Source organism: Diabrotica virgifera, chromosome 5 (assembly GCF_917563875.1).
Source record: "Diabrotica virgifera virgifera chromosome 5, PGI_DIABVI_V3a".
Taxonomy (NCBI): domain Eukaryota; kingdom Metazoa; phylum Arthropoda; class Insecta; order Coleoptera; family Chrysomelidae; genus Diabrotica; species Diabrotica virgifera.
The window spans coordinates 39,331,363-39,355,808 of record NC_065447.1 but is presented as its reverse complement, the minus strand read 5'-3'; the positions used below and the strand labels follow the sequence as shown (position 1 = coordinate 39,355,808).

The following is a 24,446-nucleotide window of genomic DNA, read 5'->3' as shown; positions in this document are numbered from 1 at the left end:
AAATGCGCTCGCAAGCATTTTACATTAATGTGTCCTGATTTGCATGAAAAAGAAAACAAAAATAGAGATTTGCAAAAATCAGAATCTTTAGAAAATACATTAACAACTGTCGCTTCTGAAACTTTACTGCAAACGATCAATGTTAGGGTTATTTCTGATAATAAAAGGTCAATGACAGTAAGGGCACTGCTAGATTCGGGTTCGCAACGTTCCTATATAACTACAAAATGCGCGGAAGATTTAGGGTTAACTAAAATTGGACAAGAAAATATAGTTCAAGGTGTTTTTGGTGGGTTGCAGGGAGCTCCAAAGATTCATCGTTTGTTTAAGGCAGGTATAGAAAATTTAGAAAATTCATTCAGCATCGGGTTATCTTTACTAGAACAATCTAAAATTTGCAATTACGTTCCAAAACTAATTGACCAAAAGGTCCTAGATTTATTAAAAGATAAAAATATTTATATAAATGATTCTGCTTCTAAAGAATTAGAGGTTAATTTATTAATAGGGGCAGACATGTTTGGTCACATCATAACGGGAAACTTGGTAAACATAAATGATTCTTTAGTAGCTTTGGAAACCAAGTTTGGTTGGACCGTTATGGGGACACAAAAAAGTAATAATAAAATAAACACGTTTGTTTCAACTTATTTTACTGACTCATTGAGTACTTTATGGAGTTTAGATGTTCTGGGTATAAAAGATCCAGCAGAGACGAAATGTCGAGAAGAGTTAGACATTCGCACATTAGAAAAATTTAAAGAAAGCACTGTGGTAAATAGTGAAAATAGATATGAAATTTGTTTACCATGGGCAGAAGGTTATCCGGCTATAACCTCTAATTTTAATTTAGCTGAAAAGCGACTTTTTTCTACCACAAAACGGTTAATTTCTCTGAACAAGCTTACAGAGTATGACAATATATTTCAAGATTGGGAAAATACAGGAATCATTGAAGAAGTAGAAGAAGAGCCGTTGGAAAAGAATACGCACTACTTGGCACATCACGCAGTTGTCAAAGAGTCCAGTTTAACTACGAAGATCCGACCAGTGTTTGATGCATCAGCTAAAGATGGTAACGGTAATTCTCTTAATGATTTACTGGAAAAGGGTCCAAATCTAATTGAGCTAATAATACCTTTAATTTTAAAGTTCAGGTTACATAAAATTGGGGTAACGTCAGACATAGCGAAGGCATTTTTGCAGATAAGCATTTCAGAGAAAGATAGGGATTTTTTACGATTTTTGTGGTGGAAAAACTATGAAAAAAGAGAAATAAAAATATTTAGACATTGTAGAGTAGTTTTTGGGCTAAAGCCAAGTCCGTTTCTTTTAGCAGCAACAGTTAATTTGCATTTAGAAAAGGAAAAAACATACACAGAAACAGCTAATCAACTTCTTAACGCATTTTACGTAGACAATAGTAGTATAGCAGACGGGGTTCTAACTCACTTTGGTAACCTGTCCATCAGGGTCTCCGAAGCTGATGGACAGAAGAGCCTCCTTTGACCTTGGGGGTGTACAAGAATTACAAGAAGTGATCGTCAATGACCAGAGGGTTGTAAGAAGTGGTCGCTTATCTCTACATCTCTTCTTCTTTCCCGAAGAATTGTCACCTTGTCACCTGTCTCACCTGTATTTTCTTTGTCTTAAATGTTATGAAGAAGTAAAAGAAGCGGTCGGCAATGACCAGAGGGCTGTGTATTTGACCACCTTGTATATCGAGTGCAAAACTCATCGCTTATCGCTTCATCTCCTCTTCTTTTAGTTAAATTTGTACAGGGTGATCGAAATTTGAGACTTTAAAATTGTTTTTGTAGGTGTTGGTGAGTAAAAAAAAGAACTTGTGTGACTTGCTTAGTCGTATCCAACCCAGCCTAGCCTAGCCTAGCCAGATAGAAATGTTTTAAATTTGGAACTTAAAGAAAAAGCAACGTACCAAATCTAAAAGTTTGAGGGAAGTTAATGGTAGAAAAGAAAAACAAAAAATAACTATAAATATTTATTAATTAGAAACAATACAAACTATACAATATACTTAACTAAAATTAACCCTATGCAGCTCCACCAACGGAAAAGGTAACTGCCGCTCTCTTGTCCCAATTGGAAAGTCTCTGTCGTTGTGCAACTCTATTATCCGGCGACGCCCCTGTGGTGGTTGAACTGTAGGAACGACACCTGCATACCTGCTCCGTTCCTCCTCGTTTAATCGGTCAGCGGCATTAACCTGCTGCTGATGGTGGAACTGTACTACAACGTTTTCAAGACCCATTATGTTCAGTTGTGGTAGATATAATGCAATTCACACATCGGATTCAATTTATATAGTGTAACTGCATTTTTATATCAAAAAGGTTAAGTCGTACGTAAATAGATTTTTATTCTGCAAAATGTAGCTAATTATAATTTTCAAAATCATCTTGTTTTACTGATTGACGTCAATATAAATGATAACTGCATTTTTACGGGTCAAAAAGGTGAACAACTGATGTAAATAAGTATGCATTTTTCCAGGTCAAAAAGGTGAACTTTGATGTAAATAAGTTTTCATTGTTTATAAAATTTACATTTTTACAGGTCAAAAAGGTGAACTATGTTTCCGCTGGTGGTTTTGTTATCGTCCATGGTTGAATATGTCCTAGTGGATATGTTCTATCACTAATATGTAGGTTCTCTAATTGTTTAATAATTTTTCTTAAATCCTGATATACTTTAATATCTTTTTGTAACTCAATGACTTTCTCTTGAAACTGTGCAACTTTATGTCTATACTCACTCAAAGACATGATGCTACTAATAAATGAGTTGGTATCAAACTATACATTGTATTTTATTTTTTTATTTGGTTGGTTATACGTAGTATCATTATCATCACGTTTTCGTTTAGGGGTATTGTTCAATATTTCGTTTACATCAGTTTTTTGTTTTTTAGCATCAATAACGATATTTTCATCATTTATTTTTCGTTTTTCTCTTGTGTCTCCTCTGTTTATAGAGTCATTAGCGAACTCATTTGAAATGTCTACATTCATATCATCTAAAATTTGTTGTTTTGCTCTTTTGTGATTTAATAGCTTTTGTTGTATTTTCTGCTTATTTCTATGCTTGACATTTTGTGTGCGTTTTCTTGATTTTGAAATAGTTAATCCCTGTAGTAATAAGGTACAGTGGTTTATACTTGCAGCTAGTTTTTCTAACATATCTTTAGATTTATTTAATTCTTTAGTACAACTTTTTGTTACAGCTTTATAATTAACAGAACTAAGACCCATACCTAATTTCACTTTTGCTTTCATTGCTCCAGCTACACCAAGTGCTGCCAACTTTTCAGAAAATGCTGTATTTTTTGATCGAAACTGTTCAAGAGCTTTTTCAGCTAGAATCTTATCAGCTTCATGTCGTTTTGATAACTCTTTATTTTGAGAGTATGCAATATCATGTTCACGACACGCTTCATCTAACCCATTTATTCCCCTATCTCCTCTTGCTAATCGTTTATGCAATTTGGTTCCTGGTCCACAAAACCTATATCCACCAGGGATGTGCAGCTCAAAAGGTAGTTTATTAATGGCAGCGTTTAACATCTTCATCAACGACTTACAAATTAGTAAATAAATAGTCTAAGATAAGTGTTTATATATATATTTTTTCTATTCTTTAAACAAATAACCTCACATTTCCCCAAACATACTACTTGGTATATTCTTAGCACCAGATTTCGATTTCAATAATTTTATGTACTCACAATTTATACAATTTAAATTAGGTATATCAGTCTCTCCTCCACACTTTGGACATTTATACTTCACAGGTACAGGCATAATTTTATGTTTTACAGGTACAGGCCTCACTCAAAATTTTCTTTATTGTTGTTGATTTTAAGAAAAATAGGATACACTCTTTTTACAAAAGTACAATCAGGACTGAATTTTTTGTGATCTCCGATTATATTGTCATTTGATTCCCATTTGTATATTTCTACACCACATTTGAAACACTTAACTATATCTTCTACTTGAAGAAAGTAAAATCCACAAGCAGCTAACTCTACTTCTGATTTCTTCCCCTTCCAATTGTTAAAAGTTGAAAGTCTTGAATAGAAATCTTCCGGGTTAAGCGTGTACACCTCGAGACACATATTAATTACTGACTGACAAAATGTCGCTGAATACGCTTATTATATACCCGTAGGACAGTAACATGAAATTTAAATATAAAATCAGATCAAATGCACAATACAGTTAGTTCATTAGAAACTGTTAACATGAATGCTAGTAAGAAAAAGACAAGAAAGACCTCTAAAAGGAAGGTCTCTAAGAAAAAAGGTTCTAAAATTCCAAAACAAAAGTATTTCAGTTTAGTTAAAGTAATTCGAGACATTAGAAAGAAACTATTGGAAAGCAAACCAAGAACGTTAAGGGAAGCTATTCAACAAGCATTGCGAATTGTGAAATCTTACAAGAACATAAAAAAACCACGTGGTCGAGTAATTCAGGTTCCGAAAACTGGAGGTATATTACCTTTAATACCCATATTTGCAGGATTAAGCGCTTTGGGCACTATTGCCGGTGGCACCTCCGCCATCGTGAAGACTATAAACGATGCAAAAGCAGCTAAAGAAGATTTACTTGAAAAACAACGTCATAATCGTAAAATGGAAGCATTAGCAATTGGAAAAGGTTTATACTTGAAACCATATAAAAGTGGAATGGGTATTTTTTTATGAAGAAGGCGGATCAAATAAATATTCCAAAACATGCTTTGACAAATGTAGAGTTACAAAAATACGCAAAATTAATGAAAATTCCATATTTCAGAGGTGTATTTATGAGAAACGCGTTTCCGAAAAAAATTTGGCAACATGAGAGTGGAATTATTAATTTAGATAATAAAGACGGTCCTGGAACTCATTGGACAGCGTACAAGAAGAACAAATCTAAAGTTGTGTATTTTGATAGTTTTGGAAACTTGAGACCGCCTATGGAAGCTATATCATACTTTAATTCAAATGGCTATTGTCACATTGTATATAATCATAAAATTTATCAATCTTATAACACTGTAAATTGTGGACAATTGTGTTTAGATTTTTTAAATAAATACCTGTTTTAAAAGAATAATTTTTATTTACTGTATGATCTCCGTTTGAACATGTCGTTCACTTTTGTGTTATCTGGAAGAGAATCGGTGTTATCAACAAAAATTTATCCACCAATTATTTTAAACGAAAATGAACAGTATGTACTGGGTTTAATTGATTTTATGACATACAATACAATTCCAAATATAGACCAAACAAACAACAAGTTTTATATAAATGGTCACGATATAACGATTCCACATGGTGCTTATGAAGTTGATGATCTTTCAAAATATTTAACTGAAAAAATAACTGAATTAGAATTAAAATTAGATCAAACACCAGGTAAAGATGATACAGAAATTGATAAAAATATAATACAGAAACCACTGCAAGGAAACGTAGTAAAAAGTGTGGCTAAAAAACATCATCATAGTGAACAACCTACAAGTCTGGAAATGAGAATTAATAACAATACACTCAAATGTGAAATAAAAAGCAACAAAGTAATTCATTTTGAAAAACCACATACAATTGCCTCCTTATTGGGATTTACATCAAAACGGCTTTCACCTTCAAAGACTCACGTAGCCGAGAATCCTGTGCATATCACAAAGGTTAATTCTATTTGTGTGGAATGTAATCTAATCACTAATTCATACGTCAATGAAAATCAAGGTCATATCATTCACATGTTTTATCCAAATGTCTTACCGGGATACAAAATTGTTGAAATTCCAAAAAAAGTAATTTATCTACCTGTCACAAATAGATATATTGATGAAATTTTCATTAAAATAGTTGACCAGGATGGTAATCTTGTTAATTTCACACGAGAAGTTATTACGTTAAGACTACATTTAAAAAAAATATAATAATGGTTGTAATTTATAACTCTAATCCAGGTGTGAACAGTGTATATAATACTAAAAGTTTTGACAATAATATTAGTGATAAGCAGACGCTCAAACAGTTGACAACTGAAAACAAAGTATTTTTAACCTCACTGGGATTTAGAATAAAAAACAACAACAACAACGTCAGGAAAAAAGAAAAGCATAAGAAATACTTGGTGCAGAATTAGATTTTTTATAAATACTAGAATACTTAGGATTTTCTTGAGGTGTACTTGTAAAAAGAGCGAATATGAGTTTTAACATTTTGAATATTGGAGGTCATGTATTGGTTGATAACTCAGTTGTGAGTCGAGAAATGCATAGTCATTTACCCTATGCCAACGCAACTTTTAACCATTGTGATGAAATAAGGATACCTATTCAGACTCAAGATATATACACCTTACCTTCTGAGAGTTATCTGTATATTGAAGGGCGTCTAACGGATGATGGGAAAGAAAGCACTACTTTGCGTTTTGTTAATAATGGTTTGATGTATTTATTTGATGAGATACGATATGAAATTGGAGGCTGTGTAATAGATAGAGTGAGAAATTTAGGTATAACAACGACAATAAAAAACTATGTTTCGTTTACGCAAAGTGAATCTAACCGATACAAAAGTATAGGCTGGAACTATGAAAAACCATCATCAATAACAACTGACGCAAAAGGAAATTTTAGTGCGTGTATTCCACTCAAACTGTTACTTGGTTTTTCAGAAGATTATACTCGAATCCTGGTTAACATCCGCCAGGAACTTGTATTGATAAGAAGTTCAACAGATTTAAATGCAGTGACGTCTACAATGGAAAATGCAAAACCAAAAATTGAAATATTTAAATTTATATGGAAAATGCCGCATATTCAAGTGTCAGATTCGGAAAAGTTACGTTTATACAAATTTATTGAAAATGGATCTAATTTAGAACTTGCATACAGAAGTTGGGAATATCATGAAATTCCGCTACTACCACAAACAATGAAATTTAACTGGAACGTAAAAACTACTAGTCTACTAGAAAGACCACGATTTGTTTTGTTTGCTTTACAGACTGCCAAAAAGAATGCCATAAAAGAAGATGCGAGCCATTTCGATCATTGTAATATTACAAACTTAAAACTATTTCTAAATTCTGAAATGTACCCGTATGACAATTTGAACTTGAACTTTGATAAGAAACAGTATGCCATTGCATATGAAATGTATGCACAATTTCAACAGTCGTACTATTATAAAGTTGGAGATCCATGTCTTAGTTTGGAGCAATTTGGTTCTTTTGCCCCCATATTTGTTATTGACTGCAGCAGACAAAATGAATCAGTTAAGTCGGGAAGTGTTGATATGAGAATAGAAATTGAAACCAATAAGAATATACCAGTTAATACAGCAGCTTATTGTATAATTATACATGACCGTATTGTTAATTATAATCCGCTAACTAATGTAGTTCAAATGTTTTAACTGTATTTTATCTATTGTGAAATAAATATGTAATTTTTTAAATAAAAAGTTTAAAAAAAAAAATATTGTTTTTTTTTTGCTGACACTACAATTTTATGATATAAAAGCCGGTAACAATCTCATAAACAGTTAAATGAATAAAATCCATCAAAGATGTTACTACACAAAATATTTTGGTTCGTCGCATTGTTAAATGTGTGTTTTGCGTTTAACGTTTTTAGAGAACCATTTATTATTAATAGGCAACGAATAACATGGTGTACTTTAAATGCAGACTCTTCAATTACTAGAGTAGTCCATAAAGCTATCAATACATGGAGCAATGCAAGTGGAATTAAGTTTAAGCAAGTTAATTGTACAGCAGAAGAAGCACCAAAGCTATCAATTTTATTTGATACGCATACCCATAGAATAACAGGTTTATGTTTACCAGCCGAGGAATGTAAGTTATTTTTTGACATTCAAAATGTTAGAAATGAAATAGCCCATACAATAGTTCCTACGTTGAATAATCAAATTCCATGTGGGGAAATACATATATTAAAAAATGTTTTATGGAACTTAAAACTAAACGACTTTGAGACACCAGGTTTTAATTTGCAATTGGTTTTAACGCACCAAATTGGTCACTATTTAGGGCTAACCGATAACCGAAACTACAATTCGATAATGAATAAATTATATCTAGAACGCCGTCCTCAAGAACTGAGCAACGATGATATAAGTGCTATAGAATATCTTTATAAAAATGGAACGGTTAAACCCCAACATAAACTAAACTTTACCTACGTTCCTAATCATCATCATCATTCTTATGGAATCTCAAGGATCCGTTATAGGGCATTAAAAATGTATTCATTTGTATAAATAATTGTTTCTCAATAAAAATATTTACTTTTTTTTTTTTTTTTGTGTAATACTTATTTAACACCATGTACACAATAAATAATTTCATAACTGTTCTGATATCGAACAAATATATTTAGACCAGTTTGAAACCTGTTCAAACCTGTTCAAACCTGTTCAAGACCTGATCAAAACCTGATCAAACCTGTTCAAGACCTGATCAAGACCTGATCAAAACCTGATCAAAGCTGTTCAAGACCTGATCGAGACCTGATCGAGACCTGTTCGAGACCTGATCGAGACCTGATCGAGACCTGTTCGAGACCTGATCGAGACCTGTTCGAGACCTGATTCAAAGCTGTTCAGAGGTTGCGAGCCCTACAATGAATAAGGATATAAAGAGACAACTTATAACTAAACGAAAAAACATTCAAAGTAAATTGAGACAACTAAAGCAAGGACAAATAATCCAAGAAGATTTATTTAATCCAATTACAAAACACTTAAAAAATATTGAGACCAAGTTGAATAAGAATTCAGGTTCTGAAAATGAAACAACCAAATATGAACCTTTAAGGTACATTAAAAATGATGATGACATCAAAGAAGACAACATTGAAGTGGATGATGAAATCAAAGAAGACAACATTGAAGTGGATGATGAAATCAAAGAAGACAACATTGAAGTGGATGATGAAATTGATGAAGCAGAAGGAGACAACATTGAAGTGGATGATGATGAAATTTATGAAACAAGTGATATTAAAAACTCTATATTAGAAAACATTGAAGTGGATGATATAAAAGAACAGATTAAAAATGATAAAAACTCTGAAACTCGATTTGAAGCTAACCAGGAACGTACACTTTTTTTGGATCAGTATGATCCATTACCTAGGAAATATATTACAGAGATGCAGGCTGATTTTTTAAATAAAGAATTTGATCATAAATATGGAGTTAGATTTGATGAAACATCTGAAAAGCTGCTGATTGGGAATTCCGAAATCAACATAGATGGTGCTGATGTTCTTTTAAAAAACAAAAGATATAAAGGTACGTCTGGATTATATGAGCTTTTGTTTAAGAAACACCCAGCTAATTTTACAGATCAAGATGTAAATAACTATGCAAAAATAGTTGTAGCTACGAATGCTCACAGAAGACATTATTTATCAAGTAAACAGATAGATGGTAGTAAATTAAAAAAATATAAAAAAATAATTGCACCAATAACAGAAGGTAAAGGACTACTTATGGAAGTAAACAACAATAAAATAGATTACGTCCACTGGGATGATCCAAACGAACTTGTAGCTAGATTGAGGTTATTACTATCATCACAGTTAGCTGGGCATACAGGACATACAAATGAAATAAATTCAATTATTGAAGAACTAAAAGAGGCAAACATTATAGAATAAATATCATGTCTGTTAAAAGAGATATTGTTAATGAGTTACACAAACCTGCAAGAATTAACTTTAAAAGACGAAGAATTATTATAAAATCTCTTAATGATTTATTCCAAGCTGACTTGATTGATATGCAAAAGTATTCAAATACAAACAGAGATTTCAAATATATCTTGGTTGTAATAAATTGTTTCTCAAAATTTTTATGGGCTTTACCTCTGAAAAATAAATCAGGTGTCGAAGTAGCTAAATGTATGGAGCATGTGTTTAAAGAACAAACACCAAATAATCTTCAAACAGATATGGGAACGGAATTTTTTAATCCATATATGAAAACATTGTTGAAAAAATATAACATTAATCATTACAATGTATACAGTGAGAAAAAGGCTGCGATTGCTGAGCGAGTTATTCGCACGATTAAATCAAAGATTTGGAAACAGTTTAGTTTCAATGGTAACTACAAATGGATTAATAATTTACATCAAGTTGTTAATGAATACAATAACAAAGTTCACACAACAATAGGCATGAAACCGGTTGATGTTAAAAAGAAACATGAAAAATTATTGTTGAATACTGTATACAATCACATTAAAATGGTTGATTTGGAAAGTCAAAAATTTCATATCGGTGATCATGTACGCATTTCAAAATATCGAGGAGTTTTTGACAAGAAATACAATCCAAATTGGTCTAATGAAATTTTCATTGTTTATAAAATAAAACTTGGGAACCCTATTACATACTTGTTAAAAGATTATAGAGGTGAAGAAATTCTAGGAGGATTTTATAAAGAGCAATTGCAGAAAGTTAAACACAAAGATAGTTATTTAGTAGAAAAAATATTGAAGAAAAAAGGAAACAAAGTTTTTGTCAAGTGGCTAGGTTTTGACGATTCTCACAACTCTTGGATAAATAAAAGTGATGTAATATAAGAAGTGGGGATAGAAAAATATTTAAAAGACATTCCACTTGCAAGATTTTGTTGGTTGTTAAAGAATATCGAGAGTGAAAACATGTTCATTGTAGATATCCAAGGTTTCTCTTTTCCTGCGGAAGATGTCTTTCTTTGCAGGGAAATTGCTATTTTAGATCCTACTACAGAAAAGATGATACACAGAATGGTTGTGTTACCAGTAACAGAAGCTATGGTAAATAAATCGTATATGAAATGTATCGAACAACAATTTGTTCAAAACCATGGTTTAAGTTGGCAATCGTGGCATTGTGATACTCATCTAAAATATGAAGACATCTCAAAATTTTTACACGACAACATACTGGATGAAACAATATTGGTGAGAAATCATGAAACAAAGAAATATTTGGAACAATTCATGGAAAACCGCATTGATTGTGTAGAAGATGAACCTAATATACTTTCAGATGAAACTATGAAACATATTTTTAAAGCTCATACGTGTTTTCAACATACCAATGAAAATTTGCAATGTGCTCTAAACAATGTATTTAATATTCATTATTGGTATAAATATTGTAGAAAATGTTGATAATAAATAATAAAAATTAAAAATGGTCTTTTATTAATAGATGCACAACACATTTATTTTCAAATTGATACCAGACATGAAGCTTGTAAAACAAAAGACTACGCTTGATGTGGAGAATAATTTATTGGAGCCAATTGAGAATAAATTTAAAAAGCATGGAGTTTTGTTTCCTTCAACTATTAGATGTCTTATAGTTGGTCCTTCAAATTGTGGTAAGACCAATGTGATGATAAGTTTATTGGAACATGCTAATGGAGTAAAATTTGAAAATGTGTATATTTACTCAAAATCATTAATGCAACCAAAGTACAAATATTTAGAAACTTTATTAGAACCAATTAAAGGAATAGGATATTATACTTACAGTGGAAGTACTGATATAATGCACCCATCTGAAGCGAAGCCCAATTCCATTTTTATCTTTGATGATGTTGCGTGTGACAACCAAGATGTTATTCGGGAATATTTTAGCATGTCTCGACATTCTCAGGTGGATCCATTTTATTTGAGTCAGAGTTATGCAAAAATACCTAAGCATCTTATAAGAGACAATGCAAATATTTTAATTGTATTTAAACAAGACGATTTAAATCTAAAACACATTTACAACGATCACGTTGGAACAGATATGACTTTTGAAGATTTAAAAAAAATATGTTCAATATGTTGGAATGAAAATTACGGATTCTTATCCATTTTCAAAGATAGCGACATAAATGATGGTCGATATCGCAAAAAGATTGATCACTATTTTTTAATCAAGTAAAAGGTGTAAATGAGAAATAAAAGAGATAATAATTAAAAACGCATTTTATTTAATAAATCTACATACTTTTTCCCAATTTTTCTATTTCTGACTCAGGAAATGATCTATATTAAGTTCGTCAAGATCTAGTACCTCCTCTGGGTTTTGTGATGTCGTCGTCCTCGTCATTTTTCGTTTTTGTTTTTTTGCTGGTGATTCTGCTGATGTTGTTGCCCAATTCGTTGGTGGAGCAGTTGAATTCGTTGGTGTAGAAGATGAAGTCATTGGTAGAAGAGAAGAGTGACCAAAATGAGAAGGAGGACGAGGAGGAGGAGGAGAAAGAAATGGTCGCTTTATACCCACCAGCTGTTTTTTTTCTTGGTACCTTTCAAATTCCTCCACCTCATCGTCCAGAAGGTTGAAGCGGTATCTTTTGCAGATATCTTCCAGTACATGGAACTCCTCCTCGTTGTCTATTTTAATTCTCATATACCTTATTGGAAGGTATCCAAACTTCTTTTTTAATGTCTTATTATTAGGTGAGTACGATAGTTTGACAAATATTTTATCTCCCTTAAGTGACACATCCTCTACACCATATCTGAAATAAAAAAAAAAACAGAATCAACCAACAGTCTTTCAAAGAAAATCAGAAATCAAATCAGAACATAAAATTTACAAATGTAATGATCTGGAATAACTTATAATGCTCCAATAAAATATTCATAATAAAAAAAAAATTAAACAGTCAGACGAAATAAAATCATGTAGAACAAATAAAAAATTAAATAAGTAAAATACTTACATAAATAACTGCTTTACAATAACAAAGGCGTCCTTTATTGGTAAGTTATCTGGATCCTCGGAAATAATCACTAATTGACAAGGTACTCCGGTCATTTTGCTAGTGTTTAGTTATTCGTTTACTGACTAACTGATGGATTCATTTAAAATTACACGAGTTTAAGTAGTAAGAATAAAAAAATAAATTAACGTCAGTGATATCATTGACCTATTTGATCTTTATTGAAATGCAGAAAACATGTTTATCATTAAAACGTTTATTATTACAAACTTTGCTTATTTTGAATAAAATGTGCTTATCTGCATATAATGTATTTTCGTGAACTATTTGACTTAAAAATGTATTAACGTCAGCGTTAACCTTCAATGTGTTTTCGATAATATAATCACGTTGAATAGCGTGTTGTAGAAATGCGTCACTGTATTTTTTTTTTCTGAAATGCATAAATACAGGATTTTATTGGTATAACGGTTTGGTCTGTATAACGTTTTGGTCAACATGAGTGCTAAAGTGATCGATGAAATTTCCACTGAAATGGTGAAGAAGATTGAAACAGTAAGTAGATTAATTAAAACTAAAACTGATTTACAAAAATATATAAAATATTTGAAAAAACAAATTTTACTTTTAAAAAAATGTATAAAAAATAGGGCTACCTGTATTAGAAATTTTCATTGTGTAGAGGCGAACATGTCCATCCTTAAAACCTATGTAGAAAATTTTAAAAACAGATTACATGTTAGAAAAAATAGTAATAGAGGGTTATTGTGGCAGGATTTGGAATCTTGTTTTAATAGCAGAGTTAAGACAGGCGTTATTATAAATTTAAAATATAAAGACCCCAAACTATTTATGGAAAAGGCTTTTAAAAGTTTTTCAGTTCAAATTAAGAAAAATTTAGTTTCATGTATGTTAAAAGTTAATGTAATTTTTTATGGACTTTTCATCAAACCTCAAGATGGGGAAACGTCTGTTAAACATTTTTCCACGAAAAATGAAATAATTGATCAAAATACAAACATAAAGGATTGGTATAAAATCAATTGTATAGATCGAGTTTTAAGAAAGTTTGAAGATTTTCAAGAAAAAGACAGTGGATGGGCACTATCTCACATTTTAAACTTAAAAGTTAATATAAACAAATATGATCCATTACTTGGTGGTATTTCAACATACGTTGAGCTACCTAAGTCTATAAAAAATACTAGAAGTGTAATTAATGTTAGGAATTCTGATCCTTATTGTTTTCTTTGGTCCGTTGTTGCTGCCTTACATCCTGCCACAAAAAATGTTGACCGAACATCATCCTATCCTCACTTTAGTAAAATATTAAACTTTAATAACATCAGTTTTCCCATTGATCTTAAAGATATTCCAAAATTTGAAAAATTAAATAAACTTGCTATAAATGTCTTTACATTAGGAACAAGAAACGAAATTCTACCTTTGATATTTAGCCAGACAAATTTTTCTCCTCGTATAAATCTACTTGTATTAAATGCCATGGAGAATAGTGTAAGTGATGATAATGATGAGGAGGAGGACATAAAACAGAGGGTATTTCATTTTGCTTATATTAAACATTTTTCAAGATTATGTGGTAAAAACATTGGGAACATTCGAAATAAAAAATGGTTTTGTGAGCGATGTTTTAATCATTTTAGTAGTGAGACATATTTACAAAATCATTTAGACGATTGTTTTAAGCTAAATTCTGTTAAAATGGTTTTACCTACCGAAAAAAATTATATAATGAAATTTAAAAATTTTAATCACAAAGAACGTGTTCCGTTCGTTATATATGCAGATCTTGAAAGTATTCTTACCAAATGTAATAATAATATTAATTTGAAAACTTGTTTCACTGAAAAGCATGAAGCTTTCAGTATAGCTTATTATTTTAAATGTTCTTATGATGATTCTTTATCCTATTTTAAAATATATACGGGTCGTGATTGTCAAACATGGTTTGTAAAAGAACTGGAAGAGATTGCTTGGAAAATATATAGAGAAAATTTATTTCAAAAATTTCAAAAAGTTATAACATTAACTGATAAAGAACAGAAAGATTTTAATTCCAGTAATTATAGGACTTCGTACACAATTCCTGTCACATTTCATAATCTCTCTGGCTACGACGCCCATTTTTTAATTAAAAGTCTTAACTCTGATATAAAAGGACATCTATCACTATTACCGATAAACAAAGAGAGGTATATATCATTTACCAAATTTATCCATGGCACTAATATTAGTTTTAGATTTATTGATTCCTTTAGATTTATGTCTTGTTCATTAGATCAACTTTCCTCATATCTAGATGATAACCAAAAAAATATTACACGCAGATATTTTAATGATGATTCGAAGTTTAATTTGGTTAAAAGAAAGGGTATTTTCCCTTATGAGTATTTAGACAGTTGGGAGAAGTTACAGGTCACTTGTCTTCCATCTATTGACGATTTTTATAGTAAAGTCAATAACGAGGGAATTACTAAAGAGGACTATCAACATGCCTGCAACGTTTGGACTAGATTTCAGATAAAAAACCTGCAGGAATATGCAGAATTGTATTTAAAAACAGACGTACTACTTTTGACTGATATTTTTGAGAATTTTCGATCTATGTGTTTAAAAACTTATGGATTGGATAGTCTTCATTATTATACTTTACCAGGATTAGCCTTTGATGCTATGTTAAAAGTAACCAATATCGAATTGGAATTATTAAGAGAGAGTGAGATGGTTTTGTTTTTTGAAAAAGCAAAACGAGGAGGAGTTTCACAATGTAGTAATAGATATGGAGAAGCTAATAATAAATATATGAAAGATAAATACAATCCTGATAAAGAAGTCTCTTATCTAATATATTGGGATTTTAATAATCTTTATGGTACAGCGATGAGTTACGCGTTGCCATATGCAGGCTTTGAATGGATTAATTTGACTGATATTTATAAGGAAAACATATTAGATTGTCCCAATGATGGAGAATATGGATACATACTTGAGATAGACATCGAATATCCAAAAGAACTTTTTAATTTACATAAAGATTTGCCTCTTTGTCCTGAACACATAATCCCACCATCTTCTAATTCAACAATTCCTAAATTATTAACCACATTGTACGATAAAAAAAAATATGTTATTCATTATATATATTTGAAACAGATTGTTAGCTTAGGTTTGAAAATAATAAAAATTCATCGATGTTTGAAATTTAAACAATCCCCTTGGTTAAAAAAATATATTGATCTAAACATTGACTTGCGAAAGAAAAGCAAAAATGAATTTGAAAAAAACTTATTTAAACTTTTTATCAATGCCCCATACGGAAAAAGTATTGAAAATGTAAGAAAACATAGAGAAATAAAAATTGTTAACAAATATAATGGAAGATATGGAGCAAATTTCTATATCTCACAACCTAATTTTCATAGTTGTACTATTTTCGATGAACAGACTGTAATAATTGAAATGACAAAACAAAAAGTCAATTTTAATAAACCAATATATATAGGGATGTGTATTTTGGATATTTCCAAAACCATTTTATATGACTTTCATTATAATTATGTCATAAAAAAATTTAAAGATCAAGCAAAATTGTTATATACCGATACAGATAGTTTAATATATCAGTTTTTTGTTGATGATTTATATAAACATATTAAAGAAGATATTGACAAATTTGACACATCAGACTACAAAGAGGATAATGTATATAGTATTCCATTACGGAATAAAAAAGTATTAGGTCTCATGAAAGATGAGAACCAAGGGGAATTGATGACACACTTCATAGGATTACGTTCGAAAATGTACACTATGAAAATTTTAAATCAGCAAGCGGAAATAAAAAAGGCTAAAGGAATCAAAAAATCTGCATTAAAAGAACTGTCATATGATGATTATTATGCAAGTTTATTTAATAAAGTAATAGTGGAAATTTACCAAAATTCAATCATTTCGAAAAAGCATGATGTTTATACAATGTCTCAAATAAAGGTAGCACTCAGTCCATACGATGATAAGAGAATAATAAATTATTTATCCCCTGACACTCTTCCATGGGGTTTCAATGATAAATAATTTATTATTATTATTTTATAAAATTTTGTAAATCGTTTTTTAATTAATCTACAGCCACTCAACACGAAGCTCAGCTGGTACGGTATTTATACATTGAATAAAATATGTTTTTAAATAAAGCTCCTTTTTATTTTAGTCTCAATTAAATAAATGGGAGGCAGTTTTCATAGACCAAAAACGATTTGTAAAATTAAAATTTAAGACTGAAAAAACCATAATACCTCAAACTCTACCTACAATCTTCTGGGATACAAAAACATATGGAACAATACCATGTTTTGATTGTAAGAGATTTTTTTGTTTTTGTGACAGATCCTTAGAAATTCACAAGGACACTAATATGTATTGTTATGAAACTATGCCTGATTCATAAAAAGGTACACTAGTACGAAATATTCATCTATTAGTGATTAATTTTTTTTATTATTTCAGCCCTTAATCCATCGACCATTACCAGCTTCTGGTGTGGGTGTACTTAAAATTAAAGAAGAGATTTTGTCCGATGAAGATTTTAATTATAGAAAAAATTACAATGCCCAAATACCAGATGACCATCCACTACACAGAGACGACTTAATTTGGGCCCGGTACATTGATCAGGTGACGTGGTCGTATTGGATGGATATTAAAACAACCTTATGGAACGACATAGCTGTGTATCACTATTATGAATTAAACTATCTTGTATAATAAACTTTTAGATTTGGTACGTTGTTTTTTCTTTCAGTTCCTCAAAAAAAAAAAAAAAAATGTAAATTGATCGATCTTGTATAATAAACTTTTAGATTTGGTACGTTGCTTTTTCTTTAAGTTCCAAATTTAAAACATTTCTATCTGGCTAGGCTAGGCTAGGCTGGGTTGGATACGACTAAGCAAGTCACACAAGTTCTTTTTTTTACTCACCAACACCTACAAAAACAATTTTAAAGTCTCAAATTTCGATCACCCTGTACAAATTTAACTAAAAGAAGAGGAGATGAAGCGATAAGCGATGAGTTTTGCACTCGATATACAAGGTGGTCAAATACACAGCCCTCTGGTCATTGCCGACCGCTTCTTTTACTTCTTCATAACATTTAAGACAAAGAAAATACAGGTGAGACAGGTGACAAGGTGACAATTCTTCGGGAAAGAAGAAGAGATGTAGAGATAAGCGACCACTTCTTACAACCCTCTGGTCATTGACGATCACTTCTTGTAATTCTTGTACACCCCCAAGGTCAAAGGAGGCTCTTCTGTCCATCAGCTTCGGAGACCCTGATGGACAGGTTACCAAAGTGAGTTAGAACCCCGTCTGCTATACTACTGACAATTGTGTTTTTAGCGTTAGGAATGAAACAGAACTTAAAAAATTTATTGATGAGTCAACAGAAATTCTAAAGAATGCAAAATTTGATATTCGAGGGTGGACTTTTAATGAAAATAACGATACGTATGTTTCTAGCGTCAATGAAAAATTAGAAAATAAGGTTATCTCTATTTTGGGTATACAGTGGAATTACCAAACTGACACTTTAGCGTGTGATATAAAAAATTTAGACAGTGTTGACGAGATTCCTAGAACAAAAAGAGGCATTTTATCTGCAACGCAGAGAGTTTTCGATCCTATTGGTTTCACTGCTCCATTTACGTTAATACCGAAAATCTTATTGCAAGAGACTTGGAGCTTGAAATTGACGTGGGATCAAAAATTACCTGACGATATCAAAAAACGTTTCGAAATTTGGTTAAAAAGTGTTAAGTGTCTCAATTTTTGTAACATACATAGATATTTAGCATATCCAGAAGAAGAGAACCTAATAATAAATAAAACTCTTCACGTTTTCGTTGACGCTAGTAAATACTCTTATGCCGCTTGCGTTTTTATTAGGCTAGAATTTCAAAATTCTATTTCAATTAAACTTTTGTTAGCAAAATCACGTTTAAGTCCAGTTAAAACGATTACTCTCCCTAGGTTAGAATTAATGGCTGCTGTGATAGGTGTTAGGTTATTAGAAACTGTTAAAGAAGTAACAGACTTTACAGAGCTTAAAACGTACTACTGGAGTGATTCGATGGTTGTCTTAACCTGGATTAAAACAAAGGGTCTTTGGAATACTTTTGTAGGAAACCGGGTAAAAGAGATTAAAAAATATTCTGCAGTAGATCAGTGGCGCCACGTGCCAGGTGATATGAATATTGCAGACGTTTTATCACGAGGATGTAGCGGGAAACAACTTTTGGAAAAACAATGGTGGAAGGGCCCTCAATGGCTCAAAGAACCAGAAAACATGTGGCCAAAAGGAGAAGTAAGCGCTATAGAAGAAGAAGCAATGAAAGAATGTATGAAATTAGTTAATACTAATCTAGCAGAAAATTCGGAAGAATTTTGTCAAAAGTTAAATTATTTTGGAAAGTTTTCAAAAGTACGGAGATTAGTAGGATGGATTCTTAGATTTTACCACAATGTTAGGAACAAAAGAAGAAGAACATGTGTAGAAGCTAAGACAAGCAACAAATTTGATTACTTAAATGCTCAAGAACTAGAAAGAGCTGAAACATGCATAATAAAATTTGCACAAACTCAAAATTTAACAGAAAATATAAAGGGATTGAGGAAGTTCGCAATATTTGAAGACAAAAATGGAATTTTAAGGTTAAAAACCAGACTTGCATATGGCGATTTTTCACAAGAATTTAAGTACCCAATAATTTTTCCAAGCAAAAATACAATAGTAAGAAAACTTTTAGTTGAAGAACATGAAAAAAGTTGTCATGCTGGTCCGAAAATACTTTTAGGAATAATCAGAGAAAATTTTTGGTTAATAAAAGCCAGGAAAACTATAAGCTCTGTAATTTACTCATGCGTCACATGTAAAAAGTTAAACGGTAAACAAATTGAAACACCTTTTGCTCCTTTACCTGCTAATAGAATAAACGATGCTGGGGTTTTTAAGATTGTAGGTATAGATTTAGCAGGGCCCTTATATTTAAAGGGAGGTGAAAAAACGTGGATAGTTTTATTTACGTGTGCATTATAGAGAGCGCTTCATTTGGAAACTGGTGAAATCTCTCTCTACTGAAGCATTTTTATACGCTCTTCGTCGCTTTATTAGTAGAAGGGGGAGGCCTAAAATCATATATTCGGACAATGGGACAAATTTTCATGGGAGTGACAATATTTTTGGAAAGTTAAATTGGGTAGAAATAGAGCAATTTTCAGGTACAAGACGAATAAAATGGATTTTTAATCCACCCTCCGCTTCTTGGTGGGGCGGGTGGTGGGAGAGGTTAGTAAGAGTAGTAAAAGAACTTTTGCGCCGACAACTGGGGAAAGCATCGTTGCATTATGTAGAGCTGTACACAGTGTTATGCGACATAGAGTCGGTGATAAATCAAAGACCACTTACCTATGTTTCTGAAGTCGATGAGTTTGAGGTTTTAACCCCATCAAGTTTTTTAAAGCCATTACAGGGTAATTCCGATGAGGTTGTTGATTTAGACATCGTGGATTCAGAATTTTTTAAAGGTAGGTTTCGTCATATTCAAAATTTAAGGCAAATGTTACGCGACAGATTTAGGAAAGAATACCTTGCGGAACTAGTAAATTATCTAGTGAAGGTTGGTGATGTAGTAATGGTTGGTTCCGACAACGTCAAAAGAATAAACTGGCCCATGGGCAAAATCATTGAAGTATATTCTGGGCAAGATGGCATCCAAAGGGTCGCAAAAGTAAAGACAAAAAATGGTGTATTGGTTCGTCCATGTCTACGACTATATAGAGTTGAACTACCTATCAATGATATTCAAGAAAATTTAAGAAAAGACAAAGAAGAATCAACAGAACAAGATAAGTCAGAAAAGGGTAAAAAGTCAAGGTATGGAAGAACATTGAAGACTCCACATAGATTCACTGCCGCCTGATTCCTGGGTCCGGAGAATGTTGGGACACTAGAATCTAATATATACACTAGATATGATACGTTGTTGTGGGAAACCATATATAGTTTAGTTTTACGATTAGTATATTGTTTTTAAGAAGTTGTCAAATAAATTAATAAAAAAAGTCACACATTCACGTTTCTCTCTCGGCATAAAATATAAATAAAACACACAAGAAATTACACAGAGCCTGGCGCCTAATAATATACTAAGCACCAAAATTAACGCACCACCTTAAAAATGGGACATATTTGATGTCTTGTATTTCCTAAACTTGTTGTCCGATTTTAGTGATTGTTTTAATATGTTATAGCTTTATTCTTCAAGAATATCGATATAATAATATTGTTGCCAAATAGGTAAGTGTCATTGTATACCGGGTGTAACAATAATAGTGTGTTTTTTCCTCAAACTTTGGAACACCCTGTGGAATATTCTGGCGTATATACAATATTAAAATTAAAACTTAACTGTAGCCTTATGCTTTCTTAACCTTGTGCTTTTTGATTAATTAGCTTATGTTGGATAATAAAAAAACATCATTGTTACACCCGGTATACAATGACACTTTCACTGGTTTCTGTTTTCTGACAAAATCTGTTTAGCAACAATATTATTACATCGATATTCTTGAAGAATAAAGCTATAACATACTAAAACAATCTCTAAAATCGGACAATAGGTTTAGGAAATACAAGATATTAAAAATGTCCCATTTTTAAGGTGGTGCGTTAATTTTGGTGCTTAGTGTACATCCCGAGGTAGTATCAAAATAGACACCAATGATATATTATACCAAATTTTTTTGAAAGATAAGGATTTTCTCTGATAAAGAGATTGCAGATTATTATATTCATAGTCTGTCCTCAGCACAAGAGAAAACGGACTGTGATAATAGACAACCTTAAATTTCAAAAATCAAGTCGAAAATATTGGACCCGAATGAGCAAATTTGCAGATGGTAAAAGCTCAACAGCGAAAAGCAGCTATAAACCCTAACTCAGTGGTATATTATATTGTTGCGACATCAAGAGCGACCATAGAAAAAGCTCACACAAGAGACGTAAACAAACCTTGAAGTTGGAATTGATCTAGATACAATATTCCCACCCTATCATAAGTGACGAAATAGAGACCGCCATTTAGATTTTAAATTTTTGAGATTTTAAATCGCCTATAACTCGAAAACTATCAATTTTTGAGAAAAAATACAAGATACCTTTCTTGTTTATAATGATGCAAAATACCTTAAAAAATATGTTCCAGGGCAAAAATGTGATCATTTGTATTAGTTTAAAAAAACTGTTTCAACAATTTCTGCCCAAAAATTCCGCCAGGAACCCTTAAAATTTGTTTTTCTACAAACGTGTTAAAAATGCAATTTTTAGCACTCAATAGAAGGCTTAAAAATGTTACTTTATCTACTCTATGTCATATTATTATATATAAGTTTTTAGTTTGTGAAAACTGTCATTATAGATAGCAGTGCGTGTAGTGCTTAAAGTGTGCGTGAAGTAACAATGTATTTTAAATGGGACTTACTTTTTCGCACTGTTTTTGACACACTTTCATATAATCAAATATCCTTAACTTTCGCGTTGTTATGGTGATGATATAATGAGCGATAAATTACGACAAAAGTTTTGACAGTTTTGTGGTTTGAAAGAAGTTAGAATATTTAAATGTCAAAGTTTTAAAAGTTGTAGAATAGAAATAAATTCCAGTGACGAAGAATAACTGTTTTTTTATTTGTTCATCATAGATAAAACATTGTATGAAACTGTGCGTGAAGTACTTTTTGCGAACTTACGCGCTAAACATCGCGTGCGTTCGCAAAAAGCATACTTCACGAAAGGTTTCATAAATAACTATTATCTACTTTATGTCATATTATGTGTAAGTTTTTAGTTTGTGAAAACTGTCATTATAGATAGCAGTGTGTGAAGTGTTTAAAGTGTGCGTGAAGTAACAATGTATTTTAAATGGGACTTACTTTTTCGCACTGTTTTTAATACACTTTCATATAATCAAATATCCTTAACTTTCGTGTTGTCATGGTGATGACATAATGAGCAATAAGTTACGACAAAAGTTTTGACAGTTTTGTGGTTTGAAAGAAGTTAGAATTTTTAAATGTCAGAGTTCTAAAAATTGTAGAATAGAAATGAATTTTAGTGACGAAGAGTTACAGTTTTTTTATTTGTTTATGGTAGAGTAGATAAAATATTTTATGAAACTGTGCGTGAAGTAATTTTTGCGAACTTACGCGATGTATAGCACTCGCTCCGCTGTCGCTCGTGCTCTAAATATCGCGTGCGTTCGCAAAAAGCATACTTCACGAACTGTTTGATAAATAACTATTATAGCACCGTGTGCTTTAAGATTTTTAAGGCACTGCAGTTAAAAGTAAAATGTCAAATTTTAAAAGCCAACCTCAAAATATTTATAGGTATTTCATTCATTAACATTAATATTAATAGTACAACTTGCGCAATTTGAAAAAGGTTTTTTAAAATTTAATTTAAACTGTATTATTGAATTTTTAAAACGTTTGTAGAAAAAACAAGTTTATGTAACGAAATAATATTTTCGCTAAGAATTTTTAGACATTCCCCTCGAGTGTAGACAACCAGTTCTACCTTTTACGGGTCATAGGTGTCATGGTTTCAGCAATTAACAAAAATATTGTATTTTATAAATTTATAACGTTTGTAGGTTTGTATAAAAAATATTGTATTATATACGTGTTAAAAGTACAATTTTAAGGCACTCATGTGAATTGCAGAACTCGCTTCGCTCATTCTACAAACCTTCACATGCGTGCCTTAAAGTTGTACTTCTAACACTTATATCATAAATAACTATTAAAGGGGACATTTTTGAATAGGAATCCACAAAAAAACCGAATCAGAATTTTTTTCAGACGGGAGCGGTCTCACCCATGGACTAAATTGCGATTGAGAAATATAAACAACTTATTGTTTTTTCAAGGTTATTTCATTTAAGGTTCAAGATATTAAACTTTAGCTTTTACTATTATCTTTAAACAAAAAAAATGTTAAATCGGCTCAGATCAATATAAGTTAAAAGTATTAAAAATCAATAACAGAAAACTTACCTCTGATTCACGGCTCATGTTTTATGTATCAGTAAGATTTACATATTGATGATGTAGAATATGTACCGCCCAGGGCATCGGCATTGAAGCCCTGAAGTCCTTCAGGTTGTAAATTTTGGAAAGATGATGAATTGTTGGAATATGTCGGAAAATAATACCTATCAACATATAAATCAATATATACTTAATAATAAATCATTTAAAAATTACTTACTTGCAAAACCATTACTCATATTTTGTATCCTTTTTTTAGGTTATTTATGATGTTTTAGATGCATCCAGCGCCCTTTTCAGTGGCGTATCAGTCCAAAATAAATAAACATTTTTAGGGGGTTATACAGTATGAAAAAGTATAACCTATCCGATTTCAGGATCAGGATTTATGGCCATAAACTGGTTCTATTACTCTTGTAGTATCATTACCCAATTTATTCATATCCATTCTTGCAAGAGTCTATTTTATGTGAGGTTGGTTTTTATTTAGATTCTTTTATATTTTACTTCTTGTAAAAACTTTTGTTTCTTCATTTTTTGTTGCGAAGTTGG

The 24,446-nt window shown here is 31.4% G+C and overlaps 5 protein-coding genes across 6 annotated transcripts; 4 read left to right on the top strand and 1 right to left on the bottom strand.

The window, feature by feature from the left end:
* Window positions 1-27: 27 nt before the first annotated feature.
* Window positions 28-1,509, top strand: LOC126885349 (uncharacterized). Its single transcript, XM_050651905.1, has one exon. The coding sequence runs from the start codon at window positions 28-30 to the stop codon at window positions 1,507-1,509; it is 1,482 nt and encodes a 493-aa protein (XP_050507862.1).
* A 5,323-nt stretch (window positions 1,510-6,832) lies between these two features.
* On the top strand, window positions 6,833-7,441 carry LOC126885348 (uncharacterized). Its single transcript, XM_050651904.1, has one exon. It carries the CDS (start codon window positions 6,833-6,835, stop codon window positions 7,439-7,441), a length of 609 nt encoding a protein of 202 aa, XP_050507861.1.
* Window positions 7,442-12,011: 4,570 nt separating this feature from the next.
* On the bottom strand, window positions 12,012-13,008 carry LOC126885010 (uncharacterized). Its single transcript, XM_050651400.1, has 2 exons — window positions 12,767-13,008; window positions 12,012-12,562 (listed from the first exon to the last, which is right to left on the bottom strand). Exons 1-2 carry the CDS (start codon window positions 12,859-12,861, stop codon window positions 12,064-12,066), a joined length of 594 nt encoding a protein of 197 aa, XP_050507357.1. The 5' UTR covers window positions 12,862-13,008; the 3' UTR covers window positions 12,012-12,063.
* A 114-nt stretch (window positions 13,009-13,122) lies between these two features.
* Window positions 13,123-17,568, top strand: LOC126885014 (uncharacterized). 2 transcript variants are annotated; one of them, XM_050651405.1, is made up of 2 exons: window positions 13,123-13,321; window positions 17,294-17,568. In XM_050651405.1, the coding sequence occupies exons 1-2, from the start codon at window positions 13,265-13,267 to the stop codon at window positions 17,549-17,551; spliced, it is 315 nt and encodes a 104-aa protein (XP_050507362.1). In that variant the 5' UTR covers window positions 13,123-13,264; the 3' UTR covers window positions 17,552-17,568. The 2 variants fall into 2 exon arrangements, with proteins under 2 accessions (XP_050507362.1, XP_050507363.1); XM_050651406.1 differs by lacking the exon at window positions 13,123-13,321 and adding an exon at window positions 16,111-17,238.
* A 553-nt stretch (window positions 17,569-18,121) lies between these two features.
* On the top strand, window positions 18,122-24,219 carry LOC126885347 (uncharacterized). Its single transcript, XM_050651903.1, has 3 exons — window positions 18,122-18,138; window positions 18,186-19,149; window positions 24,154-24,219. Exons 1-3 carry the CDS (start codon window positions 18,122-18,124, stop codon window positions 24,217-24,219), a joined length of 1,047 nt encoding a protein of 348 aa, XP_050507860.1.
* The last annotated feature ends 227 nt before the right edge of the window (window positions 24,220-24,446 follow it).